General features: G+C 41.2%; 1 protein-coding gene and 1 long non-coding RNA gene across 5 annotated transcripts in view; one reads left to right on the plus strand and one right to left on the minus strand.

Annotated features, from left to right (window-relative positions):
* Nucleotides 1-17124, plus strand: part of pcsk6 (proprotein convertase subtilisin/kexin type 6) — a 50414-nt gene extending 33290 nt beyond the window's left edge. Inside the window, exons 15-22 of one of the 4 annotated variants that reach the window (XM_035527224.2) lie at nt 451-553; nt 2089-2285; nt 3325-3412; nt 4692-4795; nt 6346-6475; nt 8756-8868; nt 9861-10005; nt 10291-10400. In XM_035527224.2, the coding sequence (XP_035383117.1) occupies nt 451-553; nt 2089-2285; nt 3325-3412; nt 4692-4795; nt 6346-6475; nt 8756-8868; nt 9861-10005; nt 10291-10297 (887 nt within the window). In that variant the 3' untranslated portion in view covers nt 10298-10400. The other 3 variants (XM_027004511.3, XM_081710012.1, XM_027004509.3) reach the window with 3 other exon arrangements.
* LOC145656926 (uncharacterized) lies at nt 13049-16858 on the minus strand. Its single transcript, XR_014122553.1, has 3 exons — nt 16612-16858; nt 13353-13417; nt 13049-13181 (listed from the first exon to the last, which is right to left on the minus strand). It is a non-coding gene; the product is annotated as an uncharacterized LOC145656926 (long non-coding RNA).
* Nucleotides 17125-27594: the final 10470 nt, after the last annotated feature.

Consider the following 27594-nt stretch of genomic DNA (forward strand, 5'->3'; position numbering starts at 1 on the left):
ATGCTGTATGTGGTTATTTGTAATTCAATATAAAGTTATCTCATGGATATCACAAGTGACTTAACTAAAATACAAATTAAAATTGTAAATCAATCCCCATAAACGATTTATTATAAATCATAATAACTCTAATCTGGACATTCTGTTGTTAATCTAATGGCCATATATATTTGTCGTAAGATATTCTTGCTTGCTGCTTAGAGGCGGAAGTGTCCACTTGATGCCTGTAGAAATGCCTAGCTTGTATAATGGTTTGCTCATTAGTCTTGGTGCCTTAGCATCTCCGAATCCTGATCTGTTGTGTGGCTTTCAGTAAAACGCGATGAAGCAGCACAGCTGTGGCGATTGCACTGTAACCACAGCTCCGAGCTCTATGGCTGCACTGCTTCCTGTGTGCGAATGGCAAAGTAGCCGAGGCGCGCCATCACAACTCTGTGCTCTTCGTTCCAGGGCCGTGCCACCGTGAGTGCGGTGACCAGGGCTGTGATGGACCTCACGCTGAGCATTGCCTGAACTGTGTCAACTTCAGCCTGGGCAGCCTGAAGAGCGGCAGGTACAACCCATGAAGCTGCCAGCATGCCCGCCACACCCACCTTCTTGTAGGCACTTACGGCTCTCCCCTGGCTCAGCGTTTTTTAGCGTTGACATGGACTGAGGTCAAATCAGGTGTCTCGTTCTATGGCTTGAATGAACTTAGATTTACACTGATTTACTCTGATTTACACCAGCTTTTAAAATCAACTTCAACAGCATCGCTAAGATGAAATTCTTTCATGTTAGGGATGAGATGGGAGGTAGACTTTCCTCACACTGCAAAGAAATTGCACTCAGCTGATAATTGCTTAGAGGCCTTTAAAGGCCTTTTACTGGTCTCACACAAAACAGTATTGACAGCTGGAACAAGGGCAGTGTATAGGGAGCAGGTCTCTACTAGAAATTGCAAGTGACTTTTCAAAGATATTTCTTTGACCATTAAAAGCTCCTAGTGGTCTAGGACCTTTAGGTATTTCTGAGTGCCTGACATGCACCATGAAATGAGGACTTGCTGAAGAATATTTCAGGTTCTGAACACAAAGAAGGAAAGAGGCAGCCATTTGTTTCTTGTTAGGTGCTCACTCTTAGAATCACAATAATGTTTAATTATATCTGTTTTTCTTTTACACTATTTATTTAGTACAGCTGGTTTTGTTCAACTATGATTTAATGATCTTTTTATTTACACATTAAATGTATGTTTATCAAGAAGTATGAGAAGTGCTAGTTAATATTGTTTGTGTAACTAAGAGAGTAAAAAAGGGAAGTTGAGAGTATGTCTGTCTGATTGGCAGTAATGATCAGTCTTAGGGTTCAGAAAGCCCTGCTAAATTACTGCCATAACCTTGTCCTTGTCTTCACTGGTCTTCTCTTCTCCTCTCTTCTCTTCTCTTCTCTTCGCCTCTCTTCTCTTCTCATCTCTGGTCTTTTCTTCTCTTCTCTGATGTTCTCTTCTCTGATCTTCTCTTCTCTTCTCTGGTCTTCTCCGCTCTTCTCTTCTCTGGTCTTCTCTTCTCTTCTCCTCTCTTCTCTGCTCTTGTCTTCTCTTCTCTGCTCTTCTCTGCTCTTCTCTTCTCTTCTCTTCTCTGGTCTTCTCTTTTCTTGTCTTCTCTTCTCTGGTCTTCTCTTCTCTGCTCTTCTCTTCTCTGGTCTTCTCTTCTCTGGTCTTCTCTTCTCTGGTCTTCTCTTCTCTTCTCTGGTCTTCTCTTCTCTTCTCTTCTCTTCTCTGGTCTTGTCTTGTCTTGTCTTGTCTTCTCTGATCTTCTCTGGTCTACTCCTCTCTTCTCTTCTCTGGTCCTCTCTTCTCTTCTCTTCTCTGCTCTGCTCTGCTCTTCTCTTGTCTTCTCTTCTCTGGTCTTCTCTTCTCTTCTCTGGTCTTCTCTGGTCTTCTCTTCTCTGGTCTTCTCTTTTCTTGTCTTCTCTTCTCTTCTCTTGTCTTCTCTGGTCTTCTCTTCTCTTCTCTTCTCTTCTCTTCTCTTCTCTTCTCTTCTCTTCTCTTCTCTTCTCTTCTCTTCTCTTCTCTTCTCTTCTCTTCTCTTTCCTTCCTCCCCACAGGACCTGCATTAGCCACTGTCCACTGGGCTACTTCGAGGACGTGGAAGCCCGTAGGTGCAGGCGCTGTCACCGAGGCTGTGAGAGGTGCGTGGGCCACAGCCCGCACAACTGTCGCTCTTGCCGTAGGGGCCTGTTCTTCTATGCCTTGGAGAGCTCCTGTGTAGCGGCCTGCCCTTCCGGATACTTCCCAGACGATGGTGAGTCTGAGGAGCGGATAGAGGAACCGTCGGTAGGGCCCTCAGGGTGTTCAGACACCCATTCCAGCACAGGTCTTGAGGTGTCTCTCTTCCACTGAGTTAGTACTGATTCTGGTCTTAATCACAAACAAGCTTTGTGAACACTGGGCTGTTGGTTCTTGTCAGGGGAATTTTGACTGTATTTGGAAAAATAGCAGCAGGATAGCAATTGGAGGTGTCCTACAAATGCTTAATTCTAAAAGATGTAGAAGTCTTGACTTGTCTAAATAATATTGTTTTGAAGAGACGAATGATAACAGAGAGAAATGTATGGTTGTAATTCAGTGAGATGAGTTCCAAATCTGTCCCAGCCTTCATACTTCTCTGCAGAGGCAGCTCCGTAAAGCTTTTGTAATGCTGGCAGCCAGATTTTGACCTCGAGCTGTTTGTGGTAGATATATTTATTAACTGATTGTCAAGCCATCAAACACTGCTGTCTCGAATTCACACCATCTGTATCAAACTGAACTCTCCCTGGGGATTGAGAGAAAGAGAACACACATGCACGCATGCAAGCACACACACATCTGGAGCATTTTAGATTGTGAATATGTACATGCTATAGAGTCCGGCTTTTTTTAATACTGTTTTTTTGTTGTTGTTGGCGGCAGATGTTCAAACAAATCAGTTTATCTTTTACCTGGGGGACACTGACGCAAAGAAAAGCTTGACGTGTTTCATTGTAGTTTGCAAATGTTAGACTCAGATGTTAAGCACACATACACTTCACACAGCACATGTGCGCACACACAAACACACACACATACACACACACAAACACAATGAAGCAGATGTTGATGTCGAGTTTTTCTTTCTGATGTTTGCAATTTTCACTTCTGATGAACTATGTAATTCCTTCCAAATCCCTGCCTGTTTCAGTGTCTATAGTAATAGGCATGAGATGATATGAAAACCCGTCGGACTCTCCACCTTGCTGTGTCACTCTCTCTGTTGTACTCTTTCTTTTTATATCTTCCCCTCGGTGTCCCTCTCTCTCCAGCTCAGAGACATTGTCTACAGTGCCATGAGAAGTGCAGGCACTGCCTGCATGAGTCGGACAGATGCACAGCCTGCAGTGAAGGCTTCAGGTAAGGTCGGTCTGAGAGCACTAAACAATTTACAGTGCTCAGGATACAGTCAGACCACCTAACAGACATAAAAAAAAAACCCAATAAACAAACCTAAATAAGCAGAAAAACAGAATAAACAACCATTTTTAAAAATCGCACATGCAGTTTTTGTAAAGTTCACTATTCAGTCCTTTTAAAAGTGTGTTTCACTGAATAGCCTAACATTTCTAATGCTGAAATAATGCTGATTGTTGTCAACATTATGTAAATGAGACCACACCAATAGGTCCCAACTAGCATGCATTCAGTATTGTGTACAATATGTTTATTAGGTCAAATATTCAGTTAAGGTTTGTTATAAAGTACATTAAAAAGAACAGTATCTTATACCTGCTGCAGTCAAGATTTGGTTCTATGGCCAATGGAAAACTGCTGCATCATAGCAGGCCATGTGATGCCAAATAATGCTGATTTTTCTGCAGTGCTCTGTGATTGGTGTGTGTGTGTGTGCATGCAGGCGCTGCTTAGATGCACTGCGTTCTGAATGATCACATGATCACAGCCTTCCAGCTCTTCACTGACTGACTGTCTAGCGTACGTCTGGTCATCGTTATCTGCCTTTTCTCTTTTGCCATTTGTCCTGTCTGGAGGCATCAGCTCAAGTTTCAGCCTCGAAAAGAAAAAAAAAAAGAAGCCCTTGCTTTTCCTTCCATGCAGCGCAAGTGTCCACATTCCCTCCTGTTGTATGCTTCAGAGACCCAGAGCCTTTCCTTCACTTCACAAGTTCTCGTTTGCGGCACTGAGGTAGTTTGTGGAAACTTTAAGGCCTTTGAGCTTTGAGGCCACTGAGCTCCTGAGGCCTTCACGCTGGCATAGTGGGAATGAAAGGGACTTGAAAGCTTGTTCACGCAGCTCAGATTATGTTTGACTTCTCATTTTCAAACCGCTGACCCCCAAGGGCCCGGTTTGCCACCGTAGACATGTTCTTCTTTCAGCCGAAGCTAAAAGCCCCTAGAGTGCAGCAGGCGGTGCTCATTTAGATTACTGGCATCCTTATACAGTGACATCAGTCACAAGATAACTCCATCCTTACACAGTGACATCAGTCAGAAGATAACTTGCTGTTCCCATCTTGTTCCCCTTTCTCTCTCTCTCTCTCTCTCTCTCTCTCTCTCTCTCTCTCTCTCTCTCTCTCTCTATCTATCTATCTATCTATCTATCTATCTATCTATCTCTCTCTCTCTCTCTCTCTCTCTCTCTCTCTCTCTCTCTCTCTCTCTCTCTCTTCTCCTTGTAGCTTAGCCGGAATGACCTGTGTTCCGGAGTGTGTCAATGGGACCTTTTTTAACCTGGAGGAAATGAAGTGTAGCCCCTGCCACATGTCCTGCTCCACCTGCACAGGTGTCACTCTACTCTCTCTGATCAGTGAACGGAACAGTTCGGGTTTCATGCAGTAGACTCTGGTGGCATGCAAACTAGTCTGGAACCGCACCTATTTTCCCTCTCTGCCCGAAATGCAGCTGCTGGCTGTAGAATTGAGCTCTGACAGGGAGGTTGCTGAAGCAGCGTGTCTTGTGTTAGGCAAGGTGGCTAGCCTAGCAGCGGTTGAGCAGTGGACACTGGCAATATGCTAGTCTGCTGTGAGCCTGGTGATGCCCAGGGCTATTTCCATGTCTAGAGTGGTGCAAAATGGTTACACAAAATTTTACTCATATCAGTCAGTCATTGTTTTCAATAAGGACATGCCATGGAGTTACCTTGCTGACATTCAGACTAGCTAGCTTGTTGGGGAGCTTGTTAGCAAAAGATTTTCTGTGTTGCCTCTGTTGTGTGGCAACTGTTTTTTTTTTCAGTGACTATCCTATGTAGTATAGAGCTGACTTTAAATAAATCACATATTTGCATGAGAACTGTGTTGTCGATAACAATTAAAAAATAATGGCAGGTAATGAATAGACTGAAGAGCAGTGAATTGTGTTGGTCACAAAACAGAGTGGGTTCTTTTACTACTTTGAAGTTGATTATAAGAGCAAAACACTGGAATTGAAAACAATGTGAGGAAAAAAAGCATTTTTGTTTTGGCTGTAAAGCTGCTAAAATTAGCACTGCATGCTCCTGCAACAAAAATCAGCTCTGTGTCGCTCTCCTGAGACGACGATGAAGTTGTCACTAGGGCCTGGATGATCCTAAACACAGGGCTTTGATTAGGGCCCCCTGTGACACCTGAGCTGCCTGCCGGAGCCCTGTGCCCTCCACCCCCTCTGCGGCCAGCTCTACGATTTAATTAGCAGGAGTGACTCGCCTGCCTTGGAGATTCAAGGATGGTCTCAGGGATGCGCTTCACTCCCTGAGTCTGTGCATGGAGGATGCTATTGAGCACTGAGTGTGATGACAGAGTTAACCACTTTGTGTGTGTGTGTGTGTGTGTGTGTTTCTAATGAGATAACATTCTGTTAGTGTATGGCTTAATTAGCTCAGACAGAGCTCTTCCCAAAAAGTCACTGCTTAAGAGTACAAAGGGAGGATTCTGTTAAGCTGTGTATTGGTAGGTGTATGTTGTGTGGGTGGGTGTGTGTCTGTGTGTGATTTGGCGGTTTCACTGTTGTGCTTACAAGGGCTTTATTACTTTTTCCTCCCAGAGAGATAAAGCAGCTCTCTTTTAATCAACCAAAAAAGTGACCTTTCCAAGACCCTACTATATCTTGATGTGTATATTCTCCACTGTACTTTATACATTCAGTAAAATGTATAAAAATGTACTGATAATGTACTAATTAAGCAGAATTGCTATGTTATTAATAACACAATTAGCTATGTTAAATACATGTTAAGTCTTAGTCACGATCTTAATCCGTTTCAGGAAATATACAGGTTCAGGTGCTTCAAAAAGCAAAACAACAACGTCAACTATACTTTTAACGATAGTTTCAATTATACATTCTTCCTCACAGGGCCAGGCATGAAGGAGTGCATCCACTGTGCCCAAGACTTCCTGCTCCAGGAGTGGCGGTGTGTCCGTAAATGTGCTGCCGGATACTACGAGTGCGAGAAAACAGAGTTCCTAAAGAGGATGTGTTGCAAGTGCGTATAAGGACATATTGGCAGCAGTTTGCAGCTTGTTTTAAGGAGTGGCAGCAGTTTGTAGCTTGTTTTAAGGAGTGGCAGCAGTTTGCAGCTTGTTTTAAGGAGTGGCAGCAGTTTGTAGCTTGTTTTCTAAATGCTGGTTGTTCTGCTAGCCTGATACTGGGATTTGGGGAAAGTCTGGCCCCCTGCGACCCTGAATTGGATTAAGCGGTTTAGAAAAGGAATGAATAATTATTTGATTTATAGAAGGTCTGTCATTTGTACTCGAGTCACCAACAAACAGCTTCTGCCTGTCTTTCTGTCTATTTCTCTCTCCCTGGACATCTGTGCCTAATTACAGATTTGAGCTGGCTACAGTGGTACAGACATACTGATCATGCAATTAAAAAAATGAGAGGCAGAGAGAAGAGGAAGAAACAGACACCATCTATAGTGTCTACAGTTCCCTTCATTTTTTGATAACAATAGCCTGTCAGTCACGTTATTGTGCTTTATGCACTGCATCTTTTGTTTATGGTTTTTCTTCTTCCTTTCATGTTCTCCAATGCTAAGAAATCTGAGAGGAACAACAGGGGTAATGCAAACAGAGCTCCCCCACTTCCTGCAGCAGGGGCTGAATTTACAGCACTTTCACCTCGCTAATGGGTCACTATGGGCTGCTCCTTCCCACTCCCTTATAAATCTTGGGACTGGTGCTTTATGAAAGCTGTCCAAAGCAAATAGATGCTTTTAAAGAAGGTCATAGAACCAACAGGTACTTCATTGAAGAACTGAGAATGTTGGCTGGCTGGATGACTGGGTTGGATGTGTATATGTGTGCGTGTGTGTGTGTATTTTTTTATTTATTTTTATGTTTGTGCATGTGTGTAGGTCGCAGTGGGATGTAGAGGTGATGAGAGCAGACAGCCATAAAATCGAAGTAAAGTCTGACCCTGGGGAAGAGCGCAGGGCATTAGTTAAAACCATGTTCTGCTGTGGAAGTGACAAACGCAGCGTGCAAGGCGCACCTGTTCCCCAGGGTCACGAGCCAAGAGTGTTCGCTGATGGAAATGCCAAACTTGTCTGAACGAGGCTTTATTTCCTACTGCTGAATCCGTTTATTTCCTGTTGTTGATCAAGCCTCTCTGGAGCTCAGGCCCATTGAAAGGTGGCAAGACTTCTAGGGGGTCGCTGTGCAGTTATCACCTCTTTCTCCTTGAGGATCTGTGAAATGCTGAATTCCTTGCAGATTTTCCTTGGCTTTATCTGTGAGATTTTCATTGTTGAAAACCTCACAACTGGGACCTGGGATGAATGTTGCAGGTTCGCATGGTGCACCAGGGTCACTTGCCATGTTAAGTTTTAGAGTCTGCTTCCGGGTCTTTACTCCAGTGTGCTGTTTCTCTGCCTTCCCTGGTGTTTCACAGTTTAGTTACTGAATGCTTTTGTCTGTTCCAACAGACCCGTCTCTGTCCTGAAGACTCAACCCCATGCCCAAAAATTTGCATTTCAGCAAAATTCATCATTAATTAATATTCTGTGCTGTGATCATTAACAATACAGCCTATTGCAATTCCATTTTTAAAAAAATAAATAAATAAATAAAAATAAGCAAGTTTTATTTTTGGAAGTTATTTTGTTTAAAAGGTGGGGAAGTCTCAACTTCTTAACTGTATGTATGTCATAGTGTCATTGTTGTTTTTCAGATGTAAACCAAGTTAACCTCAAGATTGGCTCAGGATTGAGTTTTAAATGTCCTTTACTCAGATAAACGTCCTCAGAAGCAAGCAGTGAAAGACAGCTAACAGGCACCACTTACCACTTACCAAAGTGCCAACTCACCCCTGGTAGCATTAATACATTGTTAGAAATGGTAGCGTTCTGGTGACCTATTCCTTTAAACGATGGGCACATGGAACTATCCAGCTTCAGCTCTGTGCCTTCAATACTCAGTTTGCAGTTTTATCCCCTTACTGCCTTTTTATGTATGTATGCATGTGTATGTTTGCATCATGCTGAGTGCTGACTTTCATTGGAGCTGCTTGAGTGCACCAGGACCAGACAGCCCGCTGCCCTCATACATATTCATATGATGACGCCCTTTTGTTGCCTTATTCTCTCCATCCACACAAAAACAGGCATTTTAATTTCAGAAAACTTCACTTCTTGGAGCTTAAAAAAAGATGTAGTGGGGGTGGGAAAGTGGGTGGGCAGGTTCCTCTTTTTCACAAGTAATCGAATGTATGTGCTTCTGTGTCTGTGTTGTTGTTTTTTTTGTTGCCGTGGTTCCATTTCCAGATGTGAGGAGAACTGTGGGAACTGCCAAGGGCCTGGTGCAAGCTGCACTCAGTGCAGGAACGGCTACAACCTGGTCGACGGCACGTGTATCGTCAGTGCCACCTGCAACAATGGTAGGTGCATGCACGGCCTGCCTGGCTGCACTGATTTCTTTCCTTTACTGGGATCCTGGACCCCTCTTTCACTGAGCTCCTTGACCCCTCTTTCACTGGGCTCCTGGACCCCCTTCCTCACTGGGATCCTGGACCTCTTCCCTCATTTGGAATAACCTACAAATGGGAAGAAAGCTCAGACAGGAGGCTGTCCATGGCATGGTCATGTCTAAGCAGTGTGCCAGGTATCACTGTATAGTCTTTTGTGGTTGATGTGGAGTAAGCGTCCTTTAGTGTATGAACATATGTGCTTCTTCGCATTTACAGTGCCATAGCTCATGAAGCCTTTTGCAGTTACATCCACACTCCTCATGATCTGAAGTTTCCAGGCTCACTGAGGCGACAGGCCATGTGGTTCTGTCATCCAGTTTGGTGAAATAGTTGAGAACGTAGGTCTTTCATAAAGTTTTGGTTCTGTAGCCATTGTGGGGAGGTAGGTGGGGAGGGGCTTTTTGAGGGTGCAGAGCTGAGCCTGGGGGCCTCTATGAGCTTGGCACAGGTGAGTTGCAATGTCGTGCTACGCTTCCACACTTCACTTTTACAGTTTGGCTTGAGACTCCTTTGCCAGAGAGCTTTTAGAGGCCCCTCAGGTTTTAGTTCTTCGCTAGCGAAGTTGGGTTGCACAAGTCTCAGCTGGGACCCACCACGGTTTTGGCTCAGAGGACCTCTCATTAGAGAAAGGGAGTGAGGGAGAGACACAGAGAGAGAGAAGCAGAAAAAGGACTAGAGGGAGAGAGGGACATAAAAAGGACAAAGAAACCTGGAGAGAGAGAGAGAGAGAGAGAGAGAGAGAGAGAGAGAGAGAGAGAGAGAGAAACTGGAGCCATGACAGTGAATGAGTGACACACTGGGCAGGACAAAGAGATCTGGTCGAGTGTGAGAGGTCACGGCTTTAGCAGGCCGCTATGAGTGAACATCATCCCTCATGACCCCAGAAGCCCTCATTTCTTCAGGTTTCTGCAACACCAGCAACAGGCCGAGTGCTGACCCACCATCGGCAAGGGAGGCAGGGGCCAAACGGGGAAAAGGAGCATTGCTGTGGGATAGCTCGTACCTCTGGCCCTCCCGGTGCACAGATGATGTGAACCAGCACAAAAGGTCAGAGGGCATTTAGAGTTTAGTGGGACTGCAGCTTAAGAGGGGTTCTATGAAGTAGGAGGAGGATCAGAAGACCTAGAGGTTCACACAGACCCAGGGGAATGGCTGGGTAAGAATCCGGACACTGCAGGAATAGTGTGTCAAGTGATAAGATGGGATGTGGAGATGGAGAGAAAATCAACTGTTGTGCCCAGAGGAGGTCATCTCATGCTATACTTCTTGAATGTGGGTGATGTGAATGGGACCCGCTCTCTCTCTCTCTCTTTCTCTCTCTCTCTGTCTCAGCGGATGAGGTGTTCTGTGAGATGGTGAAGTTCAATCGGCTGTGTGAGAAGAAACTCTTCCGCCAGTTCTGCTGCAGAACCTGTCGACTGGCAGGATAAAGGATACATGAATAGAAAAGAGAGGAAGGCAGACTACACTTTTATATAGCTGTTATCTGATGTACATTTTAAACCAATTATATCCGTGGTTTCAAAGACAACAAACCCCTCATCTCAATAAACCCTGACAGGGTGCTGTTTGATTGCCATAAGATATATTTTTAAGATTGTCTGTTTTATAAACCTCATATAGCACATGTATAGATTGTTTATTTTCACTTCAAAGATCATTATGAAACAGACTGCTAGGGATGTGACCTTAAGTAATAAGCTTATGGACCAACATTCTTGCAAATTGATAAGCGCATTTCCAGTACTGACCTCCTAGAAATTATGCAAGATTATTCCTTTCAAACAATAATGTCATTAAACAAATGTTGTGTAAGTCTGAAAAACTTCCATCACTGACGTGTATCACAAAAAATAATATTATACTGAAGGGAAGTGTACATATTGTACATACTGAAGGATTCCTCATGTCTGTACTCCTTCCTTATGTGGGAGTATTCCTTATGTAAGAAAGGCAGAATAAACCTGTCTGTGGACGCCAACAAGTCTCTGTGTATGTCCGCCCGCATGTCCCCTGCATGTTTTTCGTCTTTCTGTAAACACTGTCCCTGTCTTGTGAAACACATCACTCTTTCAGTGACCTTTTGTACCAGGAATGTGAGTCTGGGTTCTTGCTGGTAAATAATTGTCCTCTGGCTCCCGGAAGTCTCGCATTGCCAAACACTGAGCTCATTAAGTTTTCCTGGAAAGTTAAGTAGCCCACTCATTGAGCATCACGTCCTCCTAAATGATCTAAATGACAGCAGAGGTTGTATTCATGGCCTGGTAATGGGGGTATTGAACCCAAATTTTTATTTTTAAATTTAGCTCAATCACACATTTCCTACCCTTGGATAATAGCCTAAAATTTATAATATTTTTAAACCTCTTGTGATTGTTTTGGACACTTTCTCAAGTATTTCCAGAAGCATCTGGCACAACAGAGTAACACCCAGTAACCTCGGGGTGTTTGGATCTGTCCTGAAATAGGATTAATGTAAGAACCGAAGACATACACATACACGCTGAGAGATGAGACAGCTGCTCTTGCCTCAGTCACTGCATGTTTCAGACTGGGCCCCGAGAGCCACTCACCACCAGCTCTGATGTGGCTCTTTCTTAGTGTTTTGCTTGCTATTGCTTGTTAAAACCCAAGTATATGTTTTTAACCTATAAAATATTATTTAGAAGTGGCCTTTCTCTGAAAGGCCAATGAAAATAGTTTTAAATTAAAGTTATGATCCCACCTTAACCTTTTATGGAGAGTTAGTGAAAAAGGTGATTAAAATAGTTTTGGAGAAAGTGTGTAGTGAGGTATATACGACTGGATCTCCACCTTCCTAACAGACAGACCACAATCAGTACGGGTGGGCAACTGTGCCTCATCCACCCTCACCCTCAGTACTGGAGCTCCTCAGGGTTGTGTCCTAAGCCCCCTGCTCTACTCACTGTACACCTACGACTGCACAGCCACTTCCAGCTCCACCATCATTGTCAAGTTTGCTGATGACACCGTTGTCATGGGCCTGATCTCAGGCCTACCTGGAGGAGATTAAACACCTGGAAAACTGGTGCCAGGAAAATAATCTCCTCCTAAACGTCAGTAAGACAAAGGAGCTGATCGTGGATTGCATTAAGAAGCAGGAGCGGCTCTACCAACCAGTGAGGATCAGTGGAACCACGGTGGAGAGAATAGATAGTTTCAAGTACCTTGGTGTTCACATCTCGCAGGACCTGTCCTGGTCCCGCCATACCAACTCCCTGGCAAAGAAGGCTCGTCTTTACCTTCTCATCGTTGTCTTTACCACCTCAGACGCCTAAGAGACTTCAGACTGCCCTCCAAGGTACTGTGGAACTTCTACACCTGCACTATCGAGAGCATCCTCACGGGGAACATCACAGTCTGGTTTGGGAATAGCACCAAGCAGGACAGACAAGCACTCCAAAGGGTAGTGCGTTCAGCAGAGCGCATCACTCACACGGAACTTCCTGACCTGTAGACCATCACAAGCGGTGCCAGACCACGGCCAGGAGGATTGTGAAGGACCCCACCCATCCCAACAATAGGCTCTTCTCTCTGTTGAGGTCAGGGAGGTGCTTCCGCTCCCTGAAGACCAAGACAGAGAGACTGAAGAGAAGCTTCTTCCCACAGGCCATTCGGGCCCTGAATCAGGGAAACTGATAAACTGTGGGGACCACCACCACCATGTAACAACTGTGTGTGTGTGTGTGTGTGTGTGTGTGTGTGTGTTTGTGTGTGTGTATATATAATATTCATTTACCACCATGTAACATAAAAACTGTAAATATGTCATTTTACAAAATGGATCTGTACATTCTGTACATTGTGTACATATATATACACAACCATATACATTGTACATTGTGTATATAAACATAATATACATATATTGTACATACATTGTTAATATATTTTTGTACATTTATAGAATATATATTTCTTTATGCACCCCTGTTTTCTTTTTCCTCAGTTTGGACAGAGCACTCTCCACCATTTCACTGCGAGTTATACTGTGTATGACTATGTATGTGACAAATAAACCAAACTTGAAACTTAATATACATTACACTGGGCAAAACATTATTTATTTATTTATTTTGCTTCCCAAAATAAAATAGGTGGAGCTTATAGTACTTTTTATTCTGAGTTTGTATGCATTTTCTGTCACATATATTGTAAATATTTGGCCTCAGGAACATCCCTCTTCAGTGTACAGCAGCAGTCTGTCAACACAGAGGGGCTCCAGTTTTCCATACTATACATAATGACATGAGTACACTGAACAAAAACAATTGGGTGATAAAGAAAATCTGAAAACATGTTTAGATTCAGTGTGCAAAATGCATAAACATTTGTTGTTGTTGTAGAAAGCAAAATTGTGAATATTATCATACCGTGACACGATGCTGAAGTCATTCCTAGATGAGTAAACGACACTAGGCGAAAAGCTCATTTTAGCCTGTCCATTGAAATCCATATCAGAAAGAACGTGTGTCAGAATAATAATAATCTGATTACATAATTTGAACAAAAACATAGTAATATATAAATGTAGTTATTGTTCTTTCTAGATATGACAGTGATGTGTCAGGAACGTTTGTGAATGTGTGTACAAATTTTATGTTATTGTCCAAGAGCTCCACCCATTGGTCAGATTTATAACTACATTTTGCGCTGTTTTGTTGTAGCTACTGCTGTTGTTTTTACTGATTTTTGACTGTTTTACTTTTTTTTTATTATTATTATTTTAAAATCCTTCCTCTTCATACTAATTTTGGTCTAGTTTAGCTCGGTGCGTCGACGTAGAACTTTACTCTTTCAAAGTTCCCTGCTTTCTTTCACTGAACCTATCTTGTTAGAGGTGCATCCATGTCTGCCTTCCTGCTGTCTCCAAATGACATCTATTAGAAATGGCTCTGTAGCAGCCCTATTGATATTTATCAGCGTGAAGACACCACAGTGAGGTCCACGGAGACCTATAAGTGAAAGGCGTCCTTGGTTATTCAATCAAGCAGCTGATGTACGCCTAAATAATAACATAAGATGACTAATAGCTAAACACTGGAAAAGTTACAGTATATTGATTACTGTGTGTTACTGCCTGTGTAACGGGGAGTTCTTCAGTCCTTCCTAGATAAGTAAAGGAAGCACAAGCTACCAGGGAAAAGACTACCAGCTGAAATCCATACTTGAAAGAAGCGGATAACAACAAGCATGCCGAGCTTGGAAGGGATATAAATTGACAATATGAAGAAGAAAGGGCTTAAAGAATTAATAAAGGACTGGCAACTTTTTTCACCAGAGGAAGAAATGCTGCATGTTTCTAACGCCTATCTTCGATTGCGCAGTTAATTTTTTCCATAGAATGCAGAGTGCAAAGAAAGAATCCTGTGTATTTCTTTATGACCAGTTATTGCATAATTCCCCAGTAAATCCATGTGAATGAATGGTAGCAGGGCCTGTTAATTTATTCGAGCAATAATAAAAAGCTGCCTTTCATTCATTCATGTCATGAATGAACACAATACAGTGGACACCCTTAAAGAGAGTCCAGTGAATTGTGGAAGATGAGTACAGAATGAAAAAGAGTAAATACAGTGTGCAAAGACATTAATATTTGTTTATGAGTTGATTCTATATTTATAACATCTGATTTGCTGCACTCTGAAATTTTGGACTTGTATATGGTGATGAGTCTGGGAGGAATGTATGAGTCTTTGGTTACACGATAAATCTCAGAGCACACATCTGTTAAGTCGTCCCCTAGCTTACAGCTGCCCTGAACTGAGCATATTGCTCTGCGGTGATATACAAACATCCTTTCCCACCTTAATTATCTGTACCAAGCAACATCCGCTTTTCTTTTTATGAACTTGTCAAAATTTTAACGGCTAACCATAAAAACATCTAGATTGGGTACTGCATCAGGGAAATTTTTGAAGACCAGGCCTGCAATTAAACATTTTATTTCAGAACATACAAATAGATTAAAAATGCAAATTTATTGTAATTGATCTTTTTTTTTTTTTTTTTTTTTTTTTTTTTTTTTTACTGCTGTCACACGCTGAATATCGTGATATCCCAGGCTGAAAGATTATGGTACAAGGGTATGACTTCCAGGGTCATTTAAAAGGATGTTAAATACAAAGATTATGAAATAAAACACAGAAGCAAAATTTATAACAAGGGTAGCTTACTCATCTACTTCTCTTTTCGAACCTTCTTTTTTACTTAACATATGTAATAATTAAAAAAAATGTTTTTTAAATCTAGACCTCAAAAGAATATTTTTTGTACTCGAGTCTACTCCTGAATTACTATGAATAATTTAATCATTTTGCACATGTATTTGATTGCTTGGATATTTTATAACATATCTCCTAGTAGGTGAATCAAATGCTCCGGAGCTCTGAATTCTTAATATTAAATGCCTTTAATTTCATGCTGGACAACATTCTGTTGAGTTAAATGAAACATTGTTAAAAACAAGTGAACACTGGCGTATGCAGTTTACTGCTGGTGACACTAGTAGTGGTATCACCGTGACCAGCCAACTTATAAATAAAGCACCAAAGCTTCACTGTCATTGTGTTTATTGCACTTTGGATGTTTGATTGCAAGTATGTTAACTGTTTAGATTTAAACAAAATCATAAAAATGCCATGACAGCTCCTCAGAGGTTAAAGGTCCATAGCCTAACTATTATACCATGTCATGATGGATTAACAGTAGCCTTTTTCCAAATTTTACAATTTATATTTCCTTATCTTCAGGAAACTTGGGAGGAAGAAGATAGAGAATACAATCAAAAAATGCAGGACTACACAACACTGGAAAAGGTATGCCCATTAGGCCTTCGTTAGACACTAATTTATTCATAGAAATTTTCTTGCACACAGTTGTATTATTTAAAATTTATTTGTGTTTGTTTATTAAAATCAACTAAAGTTAATTAAGAGGGAAAATGACTCAAGTTTAAATCTGAAGGAATACATATTTAACTCTTTAACTCTGTGACATGGTTCCTCCCTCTGGCATTGCTGTTCCCCATGTGGTTCTTTTTTCGAATTCGTTTTACAATGCATGTGTTTATCTTCTTGGTTATTGTAACTAATTCCGTGCGTTAGCATTGTCCTTTAAGTGTGTGCCTTTAAGCAAAGCATTTGTCTCTAAATGTCTCCATTAAATTTATTTTTAATTAAAATGTTCATGTAAATGTTACAATTACTTAGACTACATTTGAATGGAGGATGACTAGAGGCGCAATCTAACAAGTGAGCATGCAGTTTAGCAGATATGGAAATGTAGGTGTATAAATCATTTTAAGACCTGTTACGGAGTCAGGGCATAATGCCCTAATGAAATGTAATGTATCCCACATTACGCAGTCGTGCTAGCTTGTGCTGAAACCGTATTAAGAAACGTAAGTCTGCAGCATATTTCGGCAAACAGAGAATGCTCATATAGGATCTGAATGGCTCCCTAAACTGGTGAGTCCACATCAGTCTGTGCTTTGGTATTGCTCATTAACAAGGGATTCTCCTAGCTGCCCACCAGGCAAAGTTTACTAAACTGTCAGCAGAGGAACGACATCTTAACCTTACCTTAACTGCATAATTTGTAGCCCAAAGAGAGAATGAATGAAAAAGCTACCTGAGTGGAAGAGGTTTTGTAGCCAGTTATTTGGCTATTAAGTTCAATCAGCACTAGCTGTGCCATAATTCCAGACTGAAAGAAGCGGTGCTAATTCAGGGGAGGAAAGTGGTAGAAACTGCTTCTTTTCCTGTCACAGAATCCACATTCTACAACTTATTAACTTACAATAGCTGACAACACTTACGAAAGCAATGACAAAAAGTGTGTATAACATATCACTTCAATGCCACAGTCACTCACCCATTTTTTCCTCTTCATTTAGATATTTAGCATGGGTGCTGACAGCAAGCTGCCAATGAAACCAAAGCTGGGGTCCATTTACACTGCCAAGCCCAACCAGCAGCACGCTGGCATTTTGCCTCACATCTAACAGGGGCGTCTTCATATAAGCACCTTCCGTTCCTCATACAAGCTCCAAAGTTTTACATTAATTATCATTAAGAATGTGCTATTGAGGATCCCTACACTGTGGTACATCTGAGCTGATGAAGAGTAATTTTTATTTCATGTTTTTGTAGACCTAGTATAAATCTTAAAATTAAGTTCTAGCACCTGATGTGACACAAAAGCATCTTGGCTGCTGCTTTTGTAGTAGTAATTAAGTGCTATAGCAGTATATAAAGTATGTTATGCTTTACTTTCAATCTAGAGTTATGTGCAGTTCTTCTTGTATGGTTGTCAAAATATCTATATCTAAGGAAAATACCTAAGTGTGCAGTGCAGAGATGTTTGAGAACCATAATTTGGAAATAATGCTCTGTTTTAATCCAAGCCCTAAATTATTACAGTTTAGGATTTCCCTAACCTTTACAAACGCACTAAACCCCAAACATATTTACAAGACCCATTCTTATCTGTCTTTGTCACTTGTTCAAACCTTTTGCAGAGTCATACTTCATTTCATAACAATCAAAACACCAAACAGAGATGTAATTATTCTTTATTATAAAATGGAGGCTCTGACCTAATATTTAGTTAAGTCCCCATATTGTCTTCCTCACTTTATGGACAATATTATGACTCAAAAATACAGTACCTGTTCTTCTAAACAACTATGTTATCTTTCTTGCAAGAGGTAATGAGTTGGAATTGGAAAAACTTAAAAAAGTCACAGCTGGATATCTTTTTGTCTATCCATTTTATGTGACCACGATAGTGTAACAGTGAATGTTTACCATCCGTCCTTACAACTAAGATACCAGTAACGACACACTGAGAAATGGTCACGACATGCTCCTACCTTCACTTACACATACAGGCACACCTGGGTCCAACTATCCTGTAGAGGATGCGGAGCAAGATTTTCACTGTGCAGAGAACCACGCCATTGGGTTTTGTCTAATTACCTCTTTGGGAAAGACTGTCATGAATCTGTGAATGTCTAGAATTTTGTCCAGGTAGAATGCCTCCAACTTCTCTGGAAAAAGATTGATCATTCGCCAGTGACACTGAGCGTTACAAGTGTACAGATACTGTGACGGTGTAGTTACAAAAGCACACTATCATGGGGGATGACAGTGACTGCATAAAACTACTCAGACCAAAAATGTTAGCATAAGGCTCAGTAAACTCGCTCTGTGCTTTGTACTGGTGTGTGGATATTTATGGTATGTGAAAGTAGATATTGGTGAGCAATTTTATTCTCTCTTATAGGTTTGGAAAGCACGATTCAGCTGGTTAGCATTAACGCTTCTCTAAAAGTATTATCTACCCATATAGCTACCTAAATAGCTACTTGCTACCTAGCATTATGTTAAAGTACTCTAGCTAATGATCAACTAGGTAGCTATCTAACCTAGGTAGGATAATATCTTTTGGTTTAAAGAACAGCTGGAGTTTCCTCACCGCGGTCACGCCATCTGCAGGAAGAATTATTTGACTTTATTTTCTCCAAGCCTTGTGAATAATAAGGTTGATGCCAGTTATTTAACAGAATGCTCTTTTATTTTTCAAAAATGTCGGTCACATGTTACTTGTAAAGTTAAGAAAAGGGAATATTAGGTTGTTCAAAAAAATTGCAGTGTCTGCCTTTTTCTTTACAAACTCACACGTTTACTGTATAAACTGAAAAATGCTTGAATATTGAGCTTTCCTGTGAATCACTAAACTAATATTTAGTTGTATAATCACTATTTCTGAGAACTGCTTCACATCTGTGGTGCATGGAGTCGGCCAGCTTCTGGCACCTGTGAGCAGGTATTCCAGTCCAGAACGACTGTACTACATGCCACAATTCCTCTGCATTTCTTGGTTTTGCCAAGCATTTTTATGTCACCCCACAAGTTTTTTATTGGATTAGGGTCCGGAGATTGGGCTGAGCACTCTGTAAAATTAATCTTCTTGGTCTGGAACCAAGATGTTGCACACTTACTGGTGTGTTTGGGGTCCCTGTCTTGTTGAAACATCCATTTCAAGGGCCTTTCATCTTCGGCATGATTCAACACTACCTCTTCAAGTATTTTGATGAATTCCATCTGATCCATGATCCCTGGTATGCAATAAATAGGCCCGACACCATAGTATGAGAAAAACCGTTTCATGATGCTTATGCCACCATGCTTCACTGTCTTCACAGTGTACTGTTGTTTGAAGTCAGTGTTTGTGGGTCATCTGACAAACTGTCTGCGGCCCCTAGACCCAAAAAGAACAATCTTGCTTTCATCAGTCCCCAAAATGTTGCGCCAATTCCCTTTAGGCCAGTTGATGTGTTCTTTGGCAAATTGTAACCTCTTCAGCACATGTTGTTTTTGCAGCAATGGGCCTTTGCGTGGGCTTCTTGCCAATAGCTTGGCTTCACATAGGCATATTCTAATTGTTACAGTATTCACACGTAACTTTAGACCTTCTTTCATCTCCCTGGAGCTGATCATTGGCTGAGTCTCTATTACTTCAATCCATTTGAAATGGAGTTTTCCATGTTTCTTCCACATCTTTCTGGTTTTGGTTGCCATTTTAAAGCATTTGAGATCATTTTAGCTGAGCAGTCTATCATTTTCTGTACTTCTTTATATGCTTTCCCCTCTCCAATCAACTTTTTAATCAAAGTACACTGTTCTTCCGAACAATGTCTGGAACGGCCCATTTTACTCAGTTTTTTAGAGAGAAATGCACTATAACCAGTATGCACAACATCTGCTGCTTTCATCATATAATAGGGGCCACCTGTTTTTTCACAGAATGAACGACCTCACTAATTGAACTTCGCACTGCTCTTATTTTGAACACACCCCTTTTAGTTAATTATTCAGTTACACAGAATCAGCAGCAGTTGGTTTTTTATTATTCTACCACACCTAGTACATTTTTTTGCCATGTAGAAATACAATTTCTACCAAAAGCAGTGATTGATCTAGTTATTGATGTTGGATTGCTATTATTTTGAACACAACTGTAAATATAAAATGACTGTTTGTACATTTCCCTGTTGCAATACCAACAAAACCGTGTTGTGTGACGGTGTATTACTCCTTTGCTATCTTTTAATATAAAAACTGCATTTGCATTGAATAGAATTCTAGTACACTAAAGAAAAAGAGTGTGTGCCGGCTTGGTGGGCCTTGGAAGCTGGAGACTCCGGTCAGAGAGCAGGGCTCGGAGAGATAGGTATCTATATTTAGCATCTGATTACCATCATCAAAGATCATTCGCTCACGGCATCTCTCATACGAAATACAATCTGTATAATGTCCGTTACTGTAATATAAGTATTGAACAACTTACTTTTAAACAGATTGACATAAACAACTGAAGACGGTTATAAATCCACAAAGCATGGCAATACATTCCTCCATTAGCTAACGTAAAGTGACTCACGCAGCACATGCGCCATGTGCTGCCTTAAGACAACCACGGCATCTCAGTAGGAGCAACTCAAAATGTAATATAACAGAGTAAACATAACAGTAACATAACAGTATAATAACAGAGGCACTATATACTTTGTGTGGCTGGTCCTGGCTGGTAAGCTGGCTCAGGAGGCCTCTCCTGGTGTGCTGAAGGACCTAGTGGAGGCTCTGCTCTCTCTGATCCTGGACCCCCAGCAGCAACAGCAGAGCGAGGGAGAGTCCCAGCTCATCTGCTCTGTTCACATCCTACCCTCGACCCTGTTAAGACTGCAGACCACACCAGCACATGCAGGTGATACACATGCCTGTCAACAATACAGTAACCAGCACTGGATTTCCTGTTGGACATCCTGTGATGTAGAGTGGGAGTTTTTAATATGGTAAAGGATTATGGACCAACTTGACTTTCCTTTTTAAATATGGAAACGTGGTCAATAGATTTCCTTGGGCTTTTTATCTCTTGAAATGGTATATGACACATGTAGCACAACATTGTCCATTACTATCAAAATTAACGTGATGCAAATAAAAGATCGTAGTTACAATGACTGTATAGTTCAATTTGATCAACCTGGTTTTGCTTGTTATTTAATTTGCTGAATTGACTCTTGTTTCTGACTTTTATATCTTTTACATTTCAGTGCATTGCTGATGCTGCTGCAGGAGTCCTGTAGCTCAGCTACTTACTCTTCTAAATTCAAAGAGATAGTAATTAAGGTAATGGTTCTGGAGGGAGGGAGGTTAGGTAGGTAGGTGTGTGTGTGTGTATGTATGTGTGTGAGACAAGAGGTAGATACGCATGTTTTACCTGTCAGGGTAGGCTGGTCATCCAGCAGGAGGGACACGCCCACTCCTGCTCAGAACCGCACCACACACCTGCCACACTCCCAATCACCTGCATATCAACATGAATCACCTGTTCCTTATTTGCTTTCTCACTATTTAAGCCCACAGGTTCCTGATGTCAGCGCTACACATTAGTGGACCTTGGAGCTGCACGCGTCGCCCGAGCTCAACGTTGATCCAAACCTGACGCCTGTTTTGTTTTCTTTTGTCGCTGTATTGCAGCTATCTTTATGGAAAATAAAGAGCACTTTATTACATCCTCACTTCTCACTCCCTCTGTGCCGCCACCATCACAGTATCTGAATACTTTTACCTCTTTCAGTGTCGCTTCTTTCCAGAGAAGTTGGGGGCACTCTACCTGGGCAAAATTCTCCTAGACATTCATAACATCATGACAGTCTTTCCCAAAGAGGTGATCAGACAAAAAAACAATGGCGTGGTTCTCTGCATAATGAAAATCTTGCTCTGCACCCTCTACAGGATAGTTGGACCCAAGCTGTGGTGTGGTGGAGAGATAATGGAAATCACTAGTCACATACACATTGTCTTTTGAAATGCTATTAGATTATGGATCATTTGTATCTGTGTGAAAACCACGATGAGTCTGGAGTAGAAGTCCATCTGAATTGTATCATGAAGTGCTCCTGCATTATGTGAGTGCTTCACAGCATGAAATGTATAGTAGAATAGAGAGTAAGGTTGTGGGGCTGAGTTTTTTCCGCTCCCTTCCTTGTATAATTATTTTCCCAACCCACCCTCTTGCAGCCACAGAATACAGAGAATGTTTGCAAAGCAAACCCCCTTTCATCTGCAAGAAAGATCCCTTTCATCTTTCAGTTCAGTCTGCTATATGTGAGCTAAAAGCTATCAAGGGATGGACAAACTCTGTGGTGTGCTTGTCTTTCCTGTACATTTGCAACCTGCAGGTCCATTCAAGAGTCCCACCAAGTCTGTAGCAGTCCTGTTCAGCACTGAGAACTTTAACCCCACACTTCCAGGAGACGCTGAGGGTTCTGAATACCTATGGCATACACAGTAACGCTGAGGTACCGCACCTCTACATGTAGAATAATGGCGAATGCCCTTTTCAGTCGTCAACAGTTGTATGTTGTGAGGAGTGCTCCAGTAGGATTATTGTTTGTAATAGGCAGCAATACCATTAGTAGTATACTGTGACCAGTATGGTTTGGGATTTGTTTACCATGTAAAGACTAATCAGCTAGGTACAGCTCAGTGGTGGCAGAGTTCGTTCTTCAGTTTAGTCATTTCCCCAATATTCAACAAGCCTCATGTATCAGATCTGTCCAGATATGTTTGGTATCCGTTTTGCTTTGGTTTTGTATTGGAACTGTGAGGCTGACATTGCTATCAGGTATTGAAAGCTTAAGGCTCCTAATGATCACAATGCGAACAGCAAGTGGAAATGTGCAAGTTTAATTTTCTAAACTGGCTAGTGATGCTGGTAACATCTAGTTTTAGCTAATCAAGAGCAACAACTTTGGAGATTTTATTTCTCTCTCTCATATACAGTCAGTAAATGACCTGCACTGCCCTCTTCCATGAGCCGTCTCCAGTCTAAGCTCTCCGAACTCAGTGAGGCTCAAAAACTGCAGGGCTTTCAGAATGTCTGGCGCTGGAGCCCAGTCAACCATGTTGTCCCTCTTCCAGACCTCAGCGACTTCATAAGACAGACTAACTTGCACTTAGATGGGGTGTTGCTCAGTAAACAGTGTAAACCTGTTTATAGTTGTGCTGTACCACAAGTTCTTGAGTCTGAAAAAGTGCCATTTCTTCTCAATGACAGTATGTGACAAACTTGATGTAAGAAAATAAGTTTTCTTTTCAAGCATTGAAACAGCAAGCCAGGATGAAGATTAACCACACTTATTCCACAGTCATTTCATCCTTTGGACAGATAAATCTTAACAGGGGTTGTTTAGTGGTATTGCAGCTGCCTGTCTGCTCTGAGTAGATACTGGGAAACCCAGAATCCTCACAACCAGAATCTGTTAACACTTGTAAGTTCAGTCATGAAGGTGGTGATGGGTGATACACAAGTGCAAAACCAAAGTGCCAAGAGCTTGCAGTGCTAACCAGAAAGAGTATCACATTATTATGTGTAGTTGTTGACTGCTATGAGAGGTGTATATAGTATAGCTGTGGACCTGGTATACTACACTAAGGATTTTGTTTCTCGGATAAACATGGTAAGATAGTAAGACACCATTTCTCAGATTACAATATTATATAGTAGTAATGAGTTCATGAACTTCTTCAATGAGAAAATTAAGCACATAAGAGATAACATTCATAGCATTAACGTGACATCAGTCAGCTACTTAGAGATCAGAACAACCAGGCCAAAAGGACTCTAGAATCTTTTACACCTATCCAAGAGGCAAAACGTACATCTCTGATCTCACGCTCAAAATCCTCTTCGTGCTTACTAGATTCACTGCCCACAAACTTTCTTAAGGAAATCGTACCTGAACTAAATTTAATAAACTCCTTCTTGTACATTGCCTACATATCTAAATCATTCAAATTACCACTAATCAGAGCACTTATCAAAAAAATCTAACCTTGACTCATGTCAGCTGTCAAAGTACAGGCCAATCTCAAACCTTCGATTTCTTTGCAAGATCCTAGAAAAAGCTCAGCGGCTAAAATCATATCTGAATCAGAACTAGATATATGAAATATTTCAGTCAGGGTTTTGGGCTCATCATAGTACAGAGACAGCACTGATTAATGACCTGTTGTTGGCTTCTGACCAGGGTTATGTGTCTTTGCTTATATTGCTTGATCTGAGTGCAACATTTTACTAGATACACTCAAAAATATTGTGGGGATTAGGGGAATATCTCTTTCCTGGTTTAAATCTTATCTAGTTGGTTGCTACCAGATTGTTGGAGACTTTTTAGCATACAACAAGGATAGCTATGGTGTCTCACAAGGATCTATTCTAGGGTCTCTGCTTTTTTTTCTTTATATGTCCTACCTCTAGGTGACATTATAAGTAAACACTGCTAGTTTCCACTGCTATGCTGTATGTTTGCATGTTTGCAAATCTTGTACAGCAAAGGGAGCCTCGCACCAAAGAACAGTGGTACTTTTGCAGGCATTTCTATGAAATATTTTAGATTAAATGTTAATGAAAATCTGTTGTTATAAGGAATATTGGAAATGACCACACTGCATTATGGGATGCAGTATTCTCTGCCTGCATATTAGACATTGTATCCAAAGTAGTATGATGTCATTGTGACTTTGGCATACTGCAGAAATTCACTTTGGTCATGTGCTGTATACTGAATGCTATTATTGGTCACAATCGGTCCTGTAGCTCAGCTACTTACAGAAGTAGTATGCAGTATGCCATTTCAAATACAGTCTTAGAATTTGAACTGTCTTCTGTGTCTTACTGCTCAAGAAAATGTATTGGTTCTCAAAGAACTGCTATCTTGCAAGATAGTCTGCTGTGTACCATTCCAAATATTTCTCCACATTAGATAGCTGTAGCCATAACTAACAATACATGTTAAGCATTGTGGGAAAATATTTCTCCAACAACATGAAGTCCCTTGGATCTCATGTATATCCATTTCAGCAATGGAGAAAATCAGATTATATTTTAGTTTTTTCTCCAAAGTGCTTGAATGCAGTATCTGAGAAGTCATTGATCTATTATAATGTGACTGCTATCTAGTGATAGCTTATAAATATGTATGTTTGCGAATAAATGCAGCATACCATCAAATGTATCTGGTGTCCACACATATTTCAGTCAGTCAGAGAAAATGCCACCTCTAGGCTCCTGCTAGACAGTCATATCATTCTGTAATCTGCCCATATAACTACTCACCTAATAACGTGATTAACAGGAGAACAATTTCTCTTCACAGACACCAAGCTGTTTATTGTAGTCCTTACTGTCAGCTAAACATATAATATCTACCTCTAACTTACCTAGTATGTGGTAGAGTGGCACTCAGAAAATGCCTCTCTTAGGCTGCCGTTATGCAGTCCTGCGGACAGATCTGGGCACGTCTGTTTTACCCAGACAGGGTTACATGACACATCAAGTTGACTTTTCATTTAAGTAATACGCAGAAAGCAGATCTTAAAGGGGTAGGTGGTTTGGGCCTGGTGCTTGATCAAGCCGGGTTTGAGTAGCCAGTTTCAATGCATGTGTTAAAATTAAAACTGCTAATTTTCTCATTCTGTTGCCTAAATCAAATGAAACCAATGTTTTAAGGGGTGCTACCTGTGCCTTGGTGTATAATCTACACATACAAAACAATTACTTTTTTTTTGTTAATCAATACAAATGTGTTTTGATCAAGGATGAAAAGAAACTTGAAAGACCAGTGGCTTAGACTGACATAAGTCCAATTACAAATACTAACAAGTAAGACAAGTCTAAGACAACAGAAAAACATCTCTATTGTGGACTCTGAGACTAAACGCGAGTGCTGCAGGCCTAGTTGTTAGTGTCATATCCCTTTCCTTCTTTTAAATCCATGGGAATTCATTCATTTTAGAGTGAATGTGTTGAGTGTACAGTCATGGCCAAAAGATTTGAGACTGACACACATTTTGGTTTTCACAAAGTTTACTGCATGTTTTATTTTATTTTTTTAGATTCTTTTGTCAGATGTTTATATGGTATAGTGAAGTAGAATTGTAAGCTTTGCATAAGTTTGTTTGTTTGTTTTGGGTTTTTTTTTACTTTTTATTGATGAATATATCCAGTTTAAGCAAAGACTTAATATTTACAGTGTTGACACTTCTTTTTTAAGACTTCTGCACTTCGCCTTGGCATGCTGGACATCAGCTTCTGGACAAAATCTTGACTGATGGCAACCCATTCTTGCCTAATCAGTGCTTGGAGTTGAACACAGTTTATGCCTTTTTGCTTGCCCACCCTCTTTTTTAAGGATTGACCACAGGTTCTCAATGGTTCTCAGAGGTTCTCAACCCAAAATTTCAATGTTTTGTTCACCGAGCCACTTGGTTATCACATTTGCCTTGTGACATGGTGCTCCACCATGCTGGAAAAAGCACTGTTCATCACCAAATTGCTCCTGGATCATTTGGAGAAGTTGCACTTTGAGGATGTTTTGATACCATTCCTTTTTCATGGCAGTGTTCTTAGGCCCACTACCTTGGATGAGAAGCAAACCATATGAACGGTCTTAGGATGCCTCACTGTTGACATGAAACAGGACTCATGGTAACGCTCACCTTTTCTTCTCCAGACAGTCATTTGTCCAGATGTCCCAAACAATCTGAAGGGGGCTTTATCAGAGAAAATAATCCTCTGCAGTCCAATCCCTATACTTCCTGCAGAATGTCAGTCTGTCCTTGATGTTTTTCTTGGAGAAAAGTGGCTTCTTTGCTGCCCTTCTTGACACCAAGCCATCCCCCAAAAGCCTTCTCCTCACTGTGCATGCAGATGCACTCACACCGTCTTCTGCCATTCCTGAGCAAGCTCTGCACTGGTGGTGACCTGATCCCGTAACCACATCCTCTTTAGGAGTTGGTCTTAGCACTTGCTTGACTTTCGTGGGCACCCAGAAGCCTACTTCACTGCAATTGAACTTCTTGACTTGAAGTTCTTGATGAATCGATAAATTGTTGATTTAGGTGGTATCTTACAAGCAGCAGTGTCCTCACCTGTGAAGCCCTTTTGATGCAATGCAATGATGACTGTAAGTGTTTCCTAGGAGGTAACCATGGTTAACAGAAGAAAAATTCAAGCAACTCCACCATTTTAAAGCAACCAGTCTGCTCTTCTAATCAGCATGACAGAGTGATATGAGCTTCCTTGTCCTCGTTATCACTTTCTCCTGAGCTAACAAGATCATCACTGAAATGATGATAGGCCATTTTGTGGCAGGGCTGAAATGCAGTGGCTGGAATGCAGTAATCTTTGTAATTAAGTTAATTTTCATGGCAAGGAATGGCTTTGCAATCAATTGCAATTCATATGATCACGCTTTATAATATAGAGTTAATGCAAAATGCCACAATAAAAAACTGAAAACCAACATTTGTGCTAGTCTAAAAACTTTTGGCCATGACTGTACTCATCTCCTAACTTCTGTCTGTCTGTCTCTCTCTCTCTCTCTCTCTCTCTCTCGCTCTCTCTCTCTCTCTCTGTGTGTAATTGTCTTTCATGTTTTCTAAGCACTAAGCGCATTTTAACTAGGAAAATGAAGTTGTTTCCAAAGCTTGTTGTTCTTTCATTTTCATTCCTAAACTGGGCTTCTCCCACATTTTTTGT

The sequence above is a fragment of the Electrophorus electricus genome, chromosome 3, assembly GCF_041902795.1.
Source record: "Electrophorus electricus isolate QZ-2024a chromosome 3, ASM4190279v1, whole genome shotgun sequence".
In the NCBI taxonomy this organism is placed as follows: Eukaryota; Metazoa; Chordata; class Actinopteri; order Gymnotiformes; family Gymnotidae; genus Electrophorus; species Electrophorus electricus.